At 26.7% G+C, this 16,526-nt stretch overlaps 2 protein-coding genes across 2 annotated transcripts, besides 16 other annotated features; both read right to left on the bottom strand.

Annotated features, from left to right (window-relative positions):
• Window positions 1–345: 345 nt before the first annotated feature.
• Window positions 346–365: a microsatellite.
• A 235-nt stretch (window positions 366–600) lies between these two features.
• Window positions 601–625: a microsatellite.
• Window positions 626–803: 178 nt separating this feature from the next.
• Window positions 804–846: a microsatellite.
• A 294-nt stretch (window positions 847–1,140) lies between these two features.
• Window positions 1,141–1,201: a microsatellite.
• A 356-nt stretch (window positions 1,202–1,557) lies between these two features.
• Window positions 1,558–1,599: a microsatellite.
• Window positions 1,600–2,236: 637 nt separating this feature from the next.
• Window positions 2,237–2,256: a microsatellite.
• Window positions 2,257–2,344: 88 nt separating this feature from the next.
• Window positions 2,345–2,368: a microsatellite.
• A 54-nt stretch (window positions 2,369–2,422) lies between these two features.
• Window positions 2,423–2,483: a microsatellite.
• Window positions 2,484–6,081: 3,598 nt separating this feature from the next.
• Window positions 6,082–6,106: a microsatellite.
• A 253-nt stretch (window positions 6,107–6,359) lies between these two features.
• Window positions 6,360–6,418: a microsatellite.
• Window positions 6,419–8,528: 2,110 nt separating this feature from the next.
• Window positions 8,529–8,554: a microsatellite.
• A 242-nt stretch (window positions 8,555–8,796) lies between these two features.
• Window positions 8,797–8,852: a microsatellite.
• Window positions 8,853–8,985: 133 nt separating this feature from the next.
• Window positions 8,986–10,891, bottom strand: PVX_121890 (hypothetical protein, conserved). Its single transcript, XM_001616890.1, has 2 exons — window positions 10,221–10,891; window positions 8,986–10,080 (listed from the first exon to the last, which is right to left on the bottom strand). The coding sequence occupies exons 1-2, from the start codon at window positions 10,395–10,397 to the stop codon at window positions 9,640–9,642; spliced, it is 618 nt and encodes a 205-aa protein (XP_001616940.1). The 5' UTR covers window positions 10,398–10,891; the 3' UTR covers window positions 8,986–9,639.
• Window positions 9,588–9,654: a microsatellite.
• Window positions 10,892–12,718: 1,827 nt separating the features above from the next.
• Window positions 12,719–12,742: a microsatellite.
• Window positions 12,743–13,632: 890 nt separating this feature from the next.
• Window positions 13,633–13,667: a microsatellite.
• Window positions 13,668–14,497: 830 nt separating this feature from the next.
• Window positions 14,498–14,791, bottom strand: PVX_121895 (hypothetical protein; the record flags this gene model as incomplete). Its single annotated transcript, XM_001616891.1, has 1 exon — window positions 14,498–14,791. One exon carries the CDS (start codon window positions 14,789–14,791, stop codon window positions 14,498–14,500), a length of 294 nt encoding a protein of 97 aa, XP_001616941.1.
• Window positions 14,622–14,654: a microsatellite.
• Window positions 14,792–16,526: the final 1,735 nt, after the last annotated feature.

Genomic DNA, 16,526 nt, shown 5'->3' on the forward strand with positions numbered 1-16,526 from the left:
TAAATATTTAAAAAAAAAAAAAAAAATTTCAGCTGTCGGGGCAAAACAAAAAAAAATATATTAATAAAAACATAGAATAAATTTATCTTTTTTTTAATTTATAAGAGCGAAATAAGTAAAAATACGGTGCATACACATTTCAATGTATATGGTGCCTTTTGTAAATCAATGAAAATAAAATGATATACGTTCCATTAAATATGATATATGCATATTTGGCATTTTTTTTTTTTTTTTTTTTTGAAAAATTTTTCAAAAATAATTTTTTTTTACGCATATATACATTTACTTTTTACTCAAGACAGTTCGGTTTCATAGCACATTTTTAATAAAACAAGTAATGCTATTTGAAAGGGTATTTTTTATTTTTTCTTTCGAATTTAAAAAAAAAAAAAAAAAAAAACTTTACATGTGTGTTGTATATTGGGTTACATTAACAAAGAATTATTTAAATTAAAAAGGGGCCTATTACATGTAACGGAATTGAAAAATTCCTTTCACTATTAAACATATAAGCAGTTAATACAAGGCTGTCGCACAAAAATTGATAAAAAATGAAGTAAAAAAATTCATACATAACCATTCTGGTTATTCGCATTTAAAAATGATTTTTATATTTATTTAACATTTTTCATAATGATATATTGGTCCAACATATTAAAGCATAAATTGCGTTACTGCCTTTTTGTAAGTTCACATTTTATCATAATTTTACCCATTTTCATTTCGAACTTTTCAACCGTCCGATCTGTTGTTTAATCTTATGATATATGCATTTACTCATTTTATTCAATTAAATGCATCAATTTTTATGTTCATAATATAAATCATTTTAATGTTTCGCATGTATCCCGTACGATTGATACTTTAATCCATTTAAATTCGTTTTATTTTTTTTTCACATTTCGTCAATTTTTATCACCCTCTTCCTATGTACGTACTGTATAATTATGATTGTGCACATAGTGTGCGCTGGTGTGCATGTTCCTTGGCATTTCAATTTACTTATGCATTGTCTATTTATGTAAGTGTAGCTTCCACAACGTGGATACAATAATTAGTACGATCGTCATATGCCGAGAGTTTCAGCTAATTCGCTTTTTACTTCTTATCATTATGATAAATTTTAGCATCATATAGATTTGGGCTACCATGACCCCTTTTCTCCTCTTCAAGTGTATACGATTCTTCGGACGCAAAGGTTACAAGCATTTATCACATTTATAGTAGTTCCCCTCTCCATAGTAGACTGTGCGTATTTTGTGACAATTCATTCGTGTAGAACTATCATTTTGTAGAATATTATTTTACAAACGGACGGTTACGCGTAACCCTTTGCATACAGTCATAAATATATTCAGAAATGAATAAATAACCCCGCTTTTAATTGAACGGTCTTGTAAATTTTAATCATTTATATATTTTTTTTCTTGCACACACGGTTACAATTGTATATATATAATTATATTCCCATTTTCTATCATAAAATACCTCCCCTCTTGCCGATGCTTTGTCTAGCGATTTCCCTGATCGGCATTTTTTTCATATTCTTATCCTCCCCATACGTTTATGAGACACGGAAAAATATTTTGTACTTCTACTAAAGTTGAATCTATATTTTGAATAAACTGGGTATCCTCTAATGGTAGTGCCGTAATCGAAAAATGTAAAAGAGGAGCATATCCTGAAGCCTCCTTGGTTTGTCTACTGAAAGAGTGCAGTGAAAGATTAATCCCCTTCTGCTTCATACTACTTTTCCATTTCACTATTTTATATGATATAAATCGCATCGTATTTGTAACTTTTTTAAAGGTGCATGAGATTTTATTCAACCCTTTATAAAAATGAAAAGTCCGAATTGATTGTGTGTTTTAGCTCATTTTCTACTAGCGCGATCCTAAAGCTTAAAGATTTTTCCGTTTTATTACATATATAAATTTTTGGTAGAGGCCCCCAAAATAATCGCTTGCACATTTCAAAAATGTATGTGCAAAATAGGGAACACATGTACTGTTTTTTTAAAATAATTTGCACGTATAACATATGCGTTTATTCTTATCGCTTTTCTTACGTCTCAGTAAGTGTTGTTTGTTTATCCATAGACAATTTGGCTCAGGTGGAATCATGGAACTGCATTATTCCCCATAACACAAAAAAGGATAATAAGTTCAAAATGAGTTCCTGTTCACAAATATCCAGGAATTATATAAAAAAAAGAGGAAATTCACAAAAAAAAGGAAAGAGAGTTTCAAGTGCTAGTTAAAATTTTGTACCATTGATCCCTTAAACATCAAATTAGGGGTTCCAATCATTTTACCGAAATGATTGTCCTGCACTCATCTCTTTGCCTTTTTTAATGAAATGTTTAGGCATATTTCATTAAATACACGATCCCTATCTCATTTTGAATAGCTATCTACATTTAAAAAATACATGTGCTTGTATGCATTTTTACGGTTTATAAAATTAGGGACATGTAGCAACGCTTCCTATCGGAGTGATAATATGTATACACGTGTGTTCAGATAAATATTATCTTAAAATAATCCCTTATTAACAATTTTCAGATAATATATTATAAGGTTTCCCATTTATACAACATCTCATTAGATGCACTTAAACGAAAGCTAAAGTATCAGTTAATTCACCGGCTCTCACTCCCTATTTCTATGCCCCTTCTACATATAGATCATCATTCTTAAGAGTTCACATATTTCGTTATAAGTTCATGCTTATTTAATTTGTGTACATTCCTTTCCTTACAGTATTATTAATAAAATCTTACAGATAAATCACTAAATACCGTAGCCATAATTTCTATAGCTGCTCGGTAAAATAAAACCATTTAAGTGCACACTCTCTCATCATCTGGAACCACTTAAATGTATTTTTAACCATTCCTTTTAGTTATAGAGCATAAGAATGGGTCAGGATTGTAATTTATTTTGAAATTATATAATTTATACCAATAAAAATTTTAATAACAAGCAAAAAATAAATATCCATATCTTTATATAAAACAAACTAATGAAGCATTTTTTTTTTAACTATTCCTTAAGGCTTGAATATTTGCCCACGTTGCATGCAAAATATGCTATAAAGTGATTATTCCTCATAACAACCTCGATCAGTTCGTAATTATATTTTATTTTTTTTAAAAGCATTTGTTACCGATATGCATGTCTTATTGTGAACACTTTCCATAACTTAAAACGAAGATCATTCTCTCTGTTGACAAATACATGACTATGCAGTTATGGCTTACACTATATTGCATAATACATGCAAATTTTACTAAATTCAAAAGATCTATGTTGTAAATACGTTAATAATATAATTGTTACGAAATAATAAAGCATAATGATAATGTTATTCGAATATTACAAAAAGAGAAAAGCAAAATAAATAAAAAAAGAGAGAACGTTCAAAGGTAAAAAATACATTTCGTAGCTACATTTCCTTTTTTTTTTTACATTATGCTCCAATTTACTCCTCGAACGATAATTTGTTATGTCACTACGTAGAATACTATATTGTAGACTTGCGAAATGTGCCAATTTAAATAGCTATTTCACATAAAAATACCTACACATTTTTCTTATTGACGAATCATGCATTAAATTAAGCCTTTTTGTACGTTCAAAATTGGTTAAATAAGTTATACTGGCAGGTACAAACTTGTCACTATTTGTAATGGATTCTTAAGCATGCAGTAAAATTAAAATTTTGATAAACCAATGACATCAACAGTTATACATTCATGTATATTCTTTTTATACCACACTGTTAAAGCACATTCTTAGCATGTACTTGCAATTTTTGCAAAAGCAATTATAAATAATGCATACAGACAAAATAATGCATTAATTAACAATCGCATTAATTTTGAAATTTAATTTAAGCGAATTTAAAAACCTATACCGCTTCACGTAAAATATAATAACAGAACAAATTTTTTTATATTAAAATATGGTAAAATGGACTTATTTTAAGAATATTAAATATGCTTAATTTTATAAGCATTTAATTTATATTTTTTATAATCTATAATTATATCGTCCTGTGCCTTATTTAGCTTGGCGGGCAAGGGGAATACATATATATTTGCAGAGTATGCTTATTCCCACCGATATGGAACTTTCTATAGATAAATTTGGTACATAAAAAATATGATATCTCCATATATATACTATTGAGAATTTAAGCTATTTTAAAGGATTATAAAGTTCTATTTATTATATAATATAATATAATCCAAATTTTTATTTCTTAATATGTTAATTTCAAATAAAAGGTAAATTAGTTTCGCTGTTATTTCTAAATATTTTTCAAATCATATATCCATTTAATAGAAATCGCACGGTCTATAATTGTAATACAGTGTGATTACGAATAACTGATATAAAGTTATTTTTGTTATCATTATAAAATTGTATGTTATCATTATAGTAGAACTATTTGTATATAAAAGTTTATATTGCTCTTTTTGAAAATTAAAATGTATAATCTTATTATTCTTTTGATTTTTTAAATTAATTTTATTTTGTTTAGCTCATAGCTCTCTCCATAATGTGGTATTTATTTATTTACATCTATAAAAAAACACAATCAATTAATAAATTTTTCAAATAGAAAACTACTCGATTTTTATTACTACAACGATGTAAATTGAAATTGTGCCTTTAAAGTGAGCATGCAGCAGACTAAAAAAATGAATTAGAACAAAATTAGCAAAAATTTTTTCAAAGTAATAAAAATTAACAACGTACATATATGGCCCCAGGAAATATAAAATTTTTCAAAATTTAATTTTTATTACATAAACTGAATAAATCTTAAACATTCGCTTATTTAAACATTTCATATGTTGTTATTTTCTCTAATAAATGTATTTTCATTATTTACCATACAGAAATCAATTTTACAATTTTTTTTTTTTTTTTTTGTTACCTTTTTTTTATGGTCATTCAACTTCTACATCATTTTTACGTAGCATTTTATTTCCATGAAAATAATAAAACAGTCTAGAATTTCCTTGTAAAGCACTTAAATTGTTAAAGTTGTGGAATTATAATTATTCAAATATCTAATTTAGTTTCAAGTGATGTACGCTACATACTACCACATATCTTATTCTGACATTTTATGCATTATAAATATTTATAAAATTTCTCCATCCTGTATATGTAAAATATCTCAAAATATTTTTCTACAAAGGTCAAACATTTTTCTCAGTAATAAACAAATTCGAATAAAATCAATAAAATTACGTAATGAAAAACAGATTTTTATATTGATAATATAACTGAGTATCCATTTTTATTATTTTATACAATCCAATATTATCATTTTTACAACATTGTGTTTTTATAACTACAGCAAAATACGCTTAATGCACTATTTTGATATTATTTGTATAGGATTCTTCTCTATATTTACATGTAACTTATTTATTCTGAATAACAATTTCCTTGGTCAAAAGTAGACGGAAAATTAATTTTAATATAACAAAAGTAAGACTATATAGAGAATAGAAAAACATAATAGTGAACATATCGTACTAACATAAAAGAATTATAATAATCAAAAAGATTTAAAATTGTATAATGACGGATTATGATAAAATATATCCTACATTTTTGAATGATTCATGAAACACTAACTTTTTCTTATTGACCTTCTTTGTCATAACATTAAAAATAATATACTTATCTCAATAAAATTATAAGACTAAAAAAATATGTAAAAATGTTGCGCCCTATTATTATAGCCCTAATTTTTATAAATTTAACTTGGCTGATATCTTGTACATTTGAGGTAAGACCATAATAACATCCTTTAGTTTATTCTTCCGTTTTTTCATATTCTATGTTTTAGCTTATACATATATAAGTATATAACACTTTAAATGATTTATCTACAACAAAAAACAACAGAAGCATATCGTACAAATGTATCATATTTATAGGAAAAGGCAAGGCAGTATATTTCGGATCTTCCAAAAAATTATAAAGAAGTTTCAATTTTATTAAAAGAAAATTACGAAGATGCAGCAGAAATATGGAAAGACATATGCAAAAAGTCAAAACCATCATCAGTAGATAATAAGAAAAAAGTTCATAATATACCTAAATCGTTCGATGAATGTAAATCTATTATTAGAAAGATAAATTCAAATGTAGATAACTTTTTAGTTCGAAAAATGGTACATGGGTCTCCTCCATCTGCCAAGAAACCTAAAAGATTTGGAGGAAAATTAGTGAAATTTTTATATGAAAATAAATATTTTGGTTTACTTATATCAATTGCATTTCTTGTATTGGTTATCGCATCTGTTAATGGTAGCTGTTCAGGATTTGTTGCTATAGGGCTTTTTATGATATTTATAACTACTATAATTTCACTAATACTTTTTGTAAAAATTGATAAAATAGAGAAAAAATATTATCATAATAATAGTATTATAGAGGTTATTATGAATTATTTCAAGAAAATTTTTGATTTCATTTTATAAAAATGTTAAAATATGTTCAATATGTTAAGAATAAGCTACAAATATAATTACATTAGAGATAAATTTTATATGAAACGTTAGCTTATGTAACTAAATATGTTAGAGATTTTATAAGACAAGTCCTAATAACATAAATATGTAAAGTATTAATGTTGAATCTACATTTCGGTTTAACTAATGCGAACATATATATTCCTACGAAATAATATGTTCTATAATTTTACGTACATATTTTTTTAGGTACGTTTGTATTTTTCTTACGTGTAGCTATAGCATATTATCTTACACATTACTTTTGTTTATAGTTATGCCTATATGTAAAGCTATCTACATATTATAAACGTATGATGATTAAAGTACAAGATAAAGACTGTCTTGTTTAAATTCAATAATGTTTTTTTTTGTGCTGCCAAAATTACAACAAATATGTTATTTTTATGCTTTAACATAACTCATCATATAGTTGTTCTATTTAAAAATAAATTATCAAAATTTGTTATTAATTTTTATATAAATTAGAGTGGAAGCAGTTGGCCACTATAGGTGCAACCACGACTTTACAGTAACAGTAGTCATTATTTTTGCAACGTAACCATAACGTTGTTGTAGAAAGTATAATTTAAAAATGCTTTTCTTCGGTATTTTATTACCTCCATTTTGAAATTCATTATAATTAAAAATTTATATCACAAGTAAAAGGTCGCATTTTATGCCATATAGGCTTCATTCTGACAAATTAAATTATCTCTGGGAACTATATCCAGTTCACTAAGTTACATACGTATGTTTGTTTCAAAAAAGAAAAAGATATCCCATTGTTCAAATACATATACACAAGGAGATTATACCCATCACAGTTCCCATGTTCTGCATAGTTTTAGCATAAATGGAATTTATTTCATTGGGCCTTCACGTAAAAACATAAACTATAATATAATATGATAATTTATATCATAACCTTTTATTAATGAAACAATTCATTGTGCTCTTTAGGTTCCTACAGAAACTGTGCAAAAAGCATTAAATAAAAAATAAGTACCAAAAACGGTTCCATAATATAACTAATCACCTAATTAGGACTTACGAAATATATAGATCTAATTAACAGTCGATATGTACAAAAAAAAATGTAGCATAGATGTGCATCTTTTATCACTACATAAAAAGTTTTATGTTATTATTATCCTAAAATTGGACTTCCCTTCTCAATGTTAGCATAATATTTTTAAAACCACATAAATTTAACGCGTTCGATATGATGAAAATAATGGAAAGTGAAGTTCATTTTTATGATGAAGATATCTTTACGAACTAAAATGAGGACACCCTCACTATCACGTCACCAAAGGTACATGCAAAGCATTACATAACTGTTCTATGTGAATAAAACGACTCCTAAATTGTTTGCATAACACGGCAACAACTAATTTAATAAACGATTTATTTTACTTCTAATATCCGCTCTACTTTTTCCTGTTCGTTATCCTTTTGCTATCATGAAGCTTGGCATTCTTGCCTTTCTATAAAAGACTTCCATTTATTTTACTATCACCCTACTAAATTAACATTATTCCGAGACATTGCAAATGTAGAAAATGATCTAAAATTAGTTAATACCACAAACCTCTAGTTAACTCTAAAGGAACTACTCAAATAAGCACTTTAAAAATCACAAAGTGTTTTTTCATCCTTTCTAAGCATATAAAACCCATTCATTATGTTACGTACCGTTTATAATGCTATGATCCACTTTCCTAGTTTGACTGTACATGCATATTATACAAAATGGCGCTGCCAACATTTCGTTCTTTTCCTATTGTGTTGAATATTTTTTTTAATTTACGACTACGTAAAGGGATATTTCACCTTTTGACACATCGTCCTATAGTGGCATCATAAGTTTCTACACATGATATTAAAACGGAAATGTTAGTCACCCTTATTATGTGTAAATCTATAAATAATTTCGTTTTTATAAAAGCCTAATTATTTACCCTCGCATAAATAAAACACTGATGATCACAATTAAACATATTTACTCTTTTTTACGTTTAATTAATGCATGTAGGCTTTTTTTAATATTATTTTTTCTTTAATACAAAAATGGATAAACATTTGTTCTACATCATTCGGCGTGCATAGAGTAGAATTAATTTTAGCTGCACAACTGAGTACGTTACATGCGTTTAGCAGCACCTCCATAATCACATATACCTATCTAACTTTTCTAAACAAGCACTAACGCAGTTGCACATATGCCATTATAAATCGTAATAACTATTCATCCATACATAACTTCAAAACATTTCATAAAACCTAAAAACAAAGCGAAATTTAAATTTACATTCCTTATAGCACATAAGTAATGCGCCAAAAAATATGATGCACTTTGCTAACATTTTTTTTGCAAAAAGAGATTCCTCCTATATATTGTGAAACCTCTATCCTTGAAAGTATTATTATATTATTAACAATACACCAGAGTTTCCTTTATCCTTAAGTTTTTTAGAAGTATTTAAATATAATTCAAAAATGGTAGTAAAACATGAACACTTAAAGGATACATTCAAGTTAAAACATCAAAATAGAAGTATCCCTTAAAATATGTGTATATATATTTAAACGTAAAAAATTGTAATCATCATTGCAGCATTCTTGGTGTCAGACGTCCAAAACAATAGTTGGTGTATATTTATATGTGCATATAATAAGTGTAGAGTTTTTTTCGCTTTCCATTTTTTCTATAAATAGTTATAGTTATCTTAAAAAATAATAGCATGTCCTTTCTCTATAGGTGTCACGTAAGCATGCATAAATGACAAAACATAAATATGATACATACATTAGGAGAAATAATACGTCTACTGCTAAGATGTGTTATATAGGAAAATATTATTATAAAAAAATAAAAAATGGAGGTTATTTATAAGGGGTATAAAATATTCAGTATATAATTACATGCACAACAACCTTTTAACGGGAACACTTTTGCGCTCATTAAAGTTCGTAAAATAGGCATCGTTTTATGAACTCCGGTCTTTAATCCGCAATAAATTTTAAGGCGTCATTCCCATGTTCATAATAAAAATTTTAAGTTTCTTTCTTCTTATAAATATATGCCAATCTTAATGAGAGTTGTGGTTGGCAAACAACAACACTCCTATAATAGCAGCTACCAATAAAAATGTTTGAGTTCCTAAAGTATTCCATGCATAATAACCTGCTATCATACCTGGTACGATATATACAGCATTTTTCTTAAGTTTTTGGCATAATCCTGAATTAAAGCAGTTTAAGTTAAGTTCGCTCGTGTTCTGTTCACCAGTTTCTTGGGGGGCGGGGTTGTTATAAGTACCATGGTAAGTTGATGGTTCTATATTTTCATGACTTCCCCATTGGCTATTAACATTGCCACTGTTGTACTGGTTTCTTCTGTCATTAACATTTTCACCAGAATAATGTAAATTCTCTCTTGATCCTCCATAATTGGAGTTCACTTCGGATAAGTTTCTTACATTGCTTGACTCTAATCCGTTCACTACTCCCTTTCCATTGACACCGTAGTGCTAAAAGTGGAAACAGGAATGTTTTATACATGAATAATACGTTAGGATAAGCACGCACTCAATAGTATATTAATAAAATTATAATATATAAAATAAAAAAAAAAAAGCTATTTATTGCAGCATATTCATAAATATATTACATTTTTGTTGGAGTATTGAAGGGCCAAAATCACAAGGGTAACTGCAAAAACCTTGATAAGGGAGTTTAAGGAAGATAGTTTTCCTTTCATTGGGCAATTTTTGGCGTTGGATGTGCTAGCAGCACTGTTGTTCTTATTTTTATTTTGATTGTTCGTGTAATTGCTATAATTCGACATTTTGAAAATTATTATTTTGAAAGGTATTATTTTTAATTTAATTTAGCTTAAAAAGGATTGCGAAAAAAATTAGAATTAACACTTTATAATATAACGTAAATAAATACTCACGAATGAATTAAAATCGGTATATTTATACTATGTTTATTTTAAAAAAAAATACATATAGAACTCGGATGATACTTTTTAACGCATTTAAAATGGAATTAATTAGTATATTTATTAAGTAAAATTTTTAGTTATAGTTTAATTATTTGCGTTATAATAAAATATATTTTTTTCTTCTTAGGTTGCTCTAAATTTTTATCAATTTTATTTGCGCCAGTAAAGGAACAATTTTATAAAAAATAAATAAATAATGTAGCAATAAATTTTTCACAAGAAATACTTTACTAAATTTAAGACAATAATAAAAAAAAACGTTTATTCGCACCAAGTTTACAAGAATATAAAAAGCGCAACTTATCCTTATGTTCATATTTTTATGTGGAATCATCAATTTTTTTCGAAATACGTAGTATTTTTTTTTTTACTGTGCAGTAAGATTATACTTAATAAATAAAGAATAATAAATTTATTTAACCGATAAGTAAAGAAATTAATTTTTTTAATGTATATAAAAAGGGTATAAAAATAAATAGATAAAAATTAATATATTATGTACATACATTTTTCAATGAACATGACTCTTATTTGTATTTCTTTTGCATATTCTAAAGTCGTCACACTACCGAAATTGCGGTGTTTTTAACTTTTAAATTTTGCATTTTTTCTCACTACATTTTTTTTTTCTAAATTTTATAATATTTATAAATTTACTGTGCATAATAAATGATAAAATTGGGTCGAATTCATGGGATAATATAGAAAAAAAATCAAAAATTAATAAAAATATTCTGCATGCATATTATCACCGTTATCCATATAACCTTAAAACGATATTTTTTACTGAAATGTATCACTAGGAATACGTCATAGTTGGTAGTTAAATGGAATTAATGTACTATGCATATAATGTAATACTATATATATTTGTATATGCATACAATCATCATATATACGAAACATTCAATAAAACAGGAAGGGATCAATCAAAGGGCTAATTTATAACGCATCCAAAAATATCTTTAAAACTTCCAAGAATGAAAGAAAACTTTAGTTCTGCTTTGATAAAAAAAAAAAAAACAATACAGAGCTATTTACATTATTTATAATTTAGAAAAAACAATTACAAAATAGTGATAATAATAATAATAGTAAAATAAATTATCTTTAGAATACTATGGACAGTTTAAACTACCTAGTAATAGGGAAAAATTCTAAATGTTTCTAAAATTTATAAAATTTATAAAAATTCTAAAATTTTAATTTCTTCGTTTAAAGAATTTCGTCTTTTCGTCTTTAATGTAAAATGCTTCAAATGAACAAATGTATTGGATCCGTTAAAAAATTATTGTAATGAGTGAGTTACATCTAAACAGCAAAAAGACGAGTATGTATATTTTTCGATTAATCATTCTGAAATTATGCAACTCGTAATTTCATGTATTTGTGCCTGAAAATACTATAATTGGTCTTGTAAAAATATCGTATATTTATACCTTTCGTTCCATAAAAAATTATTTAAGGCTCAGCTTATTACAGAAATGGATATATATACATAGATATGTCCTGGTTATTCTTTATTCACCTCAATTAATTATGTCGCATTTTTTGTCAAAATAGGTTGACATGGTGCAGGCCTCTCGTTCCTTTTTAAAAGAACATCTTTTGACAGGGCACGTGTCTGTACATTTTGTGTGTTTCATTAGCAAACGCAATATTGATCCGCCACCTGGTTAAGGGCAAATTTTATTAACCAATGGACATTCTAATAAATGGCATACGCAATGTAACGTTTTAATGTACTAATTAGGAATACTACGTGGACAATGTTTTTAAGAAGTAATTGAACCCGTATAACATGATTTGCTTTTCAAATGGCTCGAAACAATTTTATTTTCAACGATGTAATTCTCATTTTATTATTTTTTTCGATCCTCTCGGTTTGCGATTGCTCAGCATATGCAATCTTTTTTATTTGAGGGATGTGGCGGAATAAAAATACACGTTGTTCTAACAACAGTCCCCTGTAGTAAAAATTTAAGGGATAAGCAAGGTTCAAACAAATGGTACAACTGTGGCGTTTTCATTCGTGGGTTTTGCCTCATTAACTTTATACATTATTTGCTACATTTCCATCGAATGCTACCTCTGCTACAGCAGTGTAAGTTTGTTTTGTTCAAAACTATGCATGTTTCACTAAGACAAACCTGTATATTATATAACGTAGCAATAATGCTGTTCAATTCAATTCAAACTTTTATTATACATTTTTAAAGTTCCCAAAATGTAAGACGACACCTGAATTCGTTTTAAATGCATCTCCTACATCGCACAATCACTCTAGCAACCAATTTTTAAAATTTACTTTTAAAATGCATCCATATGGAAGCCAGAAAAATTCGCCTAAAAAGAAATAAATTGTGTGTTGTCTAAAAATTATATCTGCTAAAAATTAAAGTAAAAAAAAAAAAACATAACTTGTTATACATTGCTGAAAAATATGAAAAGTTTTTTTTAACGCTCTTAACACTAAGAAATAATTAAATATATTTTATCCCGACAGAACTCTCCGCTTGCCTGCTTATGCTCCAAAATTAAAAGAATTTTAGTTTCTTTAAAATGTGTACGCCTGGGTATATCCATTCAAGCGATGATTACCTATTCAGAGCTCCCATTAAACAATTTTCATCTTACTGCTGGTCTCTCACCGCTATATAGCAACACATTTAAAGGTGCTTTTTATCGCGGTAAATTAAGTGGACTTCCAAAAATATGCACACTACTCATATACGCAATAATCATTGCATCACCAAATAATTTTTTTTTAAAGAAATGTAGTAAAAAAATTCCTATCACCCTCTTCGCTTCATCGTTATTATGTAATATCCCAGTGCTTTTTCAGAAGTTTAAAGAACATTGTGTCGTAGTTTATTACCAACGTGAAAACGAAATTTACACAAACTTTTCATTTTTCAATAGTCGAAACCTTATCCTACGTATGCACGCATACCCCATCTATAACGATTTAAATGAACGAATCCATTTTACCATCCCTGAAAATATTTTAAAAAGTTAAAGTACACACTTTTTTGATCCATATTAAATGGTTCACTTTAATGAAGAACATTGCCTTAGTTAATAACTACATTTGTTTAGCTCTTCTAATGTTGCGGAAGAAAAAAAAGCAAATTTTTTAACCTATTTTAAAAAAATATGTTCGTCGTACACACACTTTTTCGCCAGTAATGATGGAAAGTGTCATATTGATAAAAATTGGCTAAACATTAAGAACACATGCGTCTACACATTTTAACGTAATAACATAACTATATGTGGCTTCTTTAAAATTAATTTCAATTTAAGATAATAAAAGCTAAAGTAATTCTTAATGCAACTGTTCGATGGGAAAGTGTAATAGAAAATATGCATCATTCATTTTTAAACAAGAAAGTAAAAGAATTTTTAACTTTTTTTCTATTCCATCATTTATATTAAGAGTTGATAACAACATTAATAAAGAGTGCATATATAGTTTACCCATAAAGACAAAAGGGCAACTTTTATAATATACAGAAAAAGTGCTGCACAAGGGGTTCTTGGTCTTTGCAATTAAAAAAAAATTAATAAATACGAATAAAATCACCAGAAAAAATACATTAATGAATAATGTAACACATTCATAGATGAAGTATATTCAATAATCAAATTATGTAATAATGAATAATGAATTAATCATGAAGTCATAAAAAAAAAAAAAAAAAAAAAAAAAAAAAAAATCAATTTTTACGTGACTACTCTTAAACGTTAACACTTTTTAAAAAAAAAAATCAATTTAGAATATGAAAATTATTTTTTTTTTACAGGAATGAAGAATTTGCAATTAATATAAAAAAAAAGTTTTCCCCCACAAAATGCATATTTAAATTCTTTTAAATTCTGAAAAAAAAAAAAAATCTATATTTAATTTATGTTCCTTCTTTCTACATACATTGCGCTTAGGAGCTATTGAGACGATTCGTATAAAACATTACAAATATGATACTAAATATCATCAACAAATTTTGTACTTCTGCTTTGTGTAAAAGGTACAGTGCAACGAATACGGTTGGCATAACAAATGCAGAATTTTTCTTTGCGTAATCAATTAAATCTTTTTTCAAATCAATTCGTCCTTGAGTACTTTGCATATTATTAAAATTTGGATTTCCGTTTCTTGGATCATTCATGTTTCTCGGTCCGTTTTCATACGATGCCCACCAATTATTGACACCACTTGATCCTCCTCCCATACTAACATACACTCGTGGATCTGTATTAACAAAGTCATTTCCGAATATTGTAGATCCACTGTTATTGCTAAATAGTAATCTCTGGTTTCGTATGGGTGCGTTTTTACTCAAATCGTTTCCATGACTCCAAAAGGATTGCATAATATTCTATAAAATTAGGCAAGAATTAGATGCATGTGCGAATGTACGTATACTTACATATACGCACATGTACTACAGCGTAACATTCGCATCGACGTTTCAACAAAATGGTGATTTCAAATCAGTGAATAAACACTACTAAAAAGAGGCATCAATTTTATTCACCACGTGCATGTGCCAGTATGAATAAGTACGTAATATGTACATATACATGACATATATAATATATATATATATATATATTCATTTATATACATATTACGTATATATTTTTTTTTTCTCAGCAAATTTCAATATTACCATTACAATGGCCAATATGCAAACTTTTGTACAAAGTTTCAATGCGCCCATTCTTCCTTTTCCCTGACATTCACTTTTGGCCGCAAATGTTTTGGAAGCAGTTCTACCATTCTGGTAATTATTACTCGTGTTATCACTTGTATTCGCCATTTTTAAATGATTGTTTTCAGTAGATATCTTCAATTTTTTTTCTTCTCAGTAAAATAAAATTTATATATATATAAATTATTCTGAAAATTCGAATTCAATAGTAACAGTAAAATAATTATTCATAAATAAATGAAAATTTATTTATTTTTACGAAAGAGTTAAGATAAAATTTACGGAAAAATTAAACGAAAAAAAAAATATATTTTTTTTTATATATCGAAAACGGGATATATCCTTCCTCTGAATGCGAAACAAAACGCGTATGTTATGTATATAGTTATGTACAAATAAAATATAATTTATGGCATTTACGGTTTGTATATTATAAAATTCTGTAAACTTAATTATGGGTAAATTTTTATAAAATTTTGCTTTCCTAATTTTATTATCACCAATTAATGTAAATAAAATTATTTTCTTGGGCAACTAACAAAAAATGGTGCATTATGTAAATGCCGAAATGAAATAAAATGGTGATACTGCTACTATATTAAATAATTTTATTGCAAAAAATTAGGGGGAAAATATAATATAATTTTTTTAACTCATTAAACTTGACTACGTTTTATATTAGCTAGTAACTAAAAAATTCATCATCATTTATTTACTGTACATACTGTACTCATTTTCTATTTTTTTATAATAAATAAATAAATAAAATAAAGACATTAAAAATTGATGTAAAAAACGTATAAATTATTAATTATATACAAAACAAATCATGTTTATAATAATTTAATCAATTTCTCTTGTTATGTACCCAACGAGGTGATAAAGGATAAGAATAAGAAAATTTATAGCGGCATATGTGCACTGCAGAAATGTTAAGCATTTGCTTCCGCTTCGCGTATCGCTTTGAATAAAATTTTCATGGTGAAGAAAATGTGTTCTTACGTAAATATATTCACATATATTTTTTTTTATAACAATAATGCAAAATATATTGTATAGTTAATTAACTCGTAAATATTTTTCTCCATTTTAAAAATTATAGTTTTAAAAATTTTAACTGTTTATTCTCATTAAAGGGGCAATTTTATGGCAACAATAATAGGCTTGCATTTGATTATCGTAAATGTATTTATAAACATAAGTTTATATAACGTTAAAATGGATTTATTTGCAAAAGTTAAAAAATGATAGA

This window comes from Plasmodium vivax, chromosome 14, assembly GCF_000002415.2.
Source record: "Plasmodium vivax chromosome 14, whole genome shotgun sequence".
Taxonomy (NCBI): domain Eukaryota; phylum Apicomplexa; class Aconoidasida; order Haemosporida; family Plasmodiidae; genus Plasmodium; species Plasmodium vivax.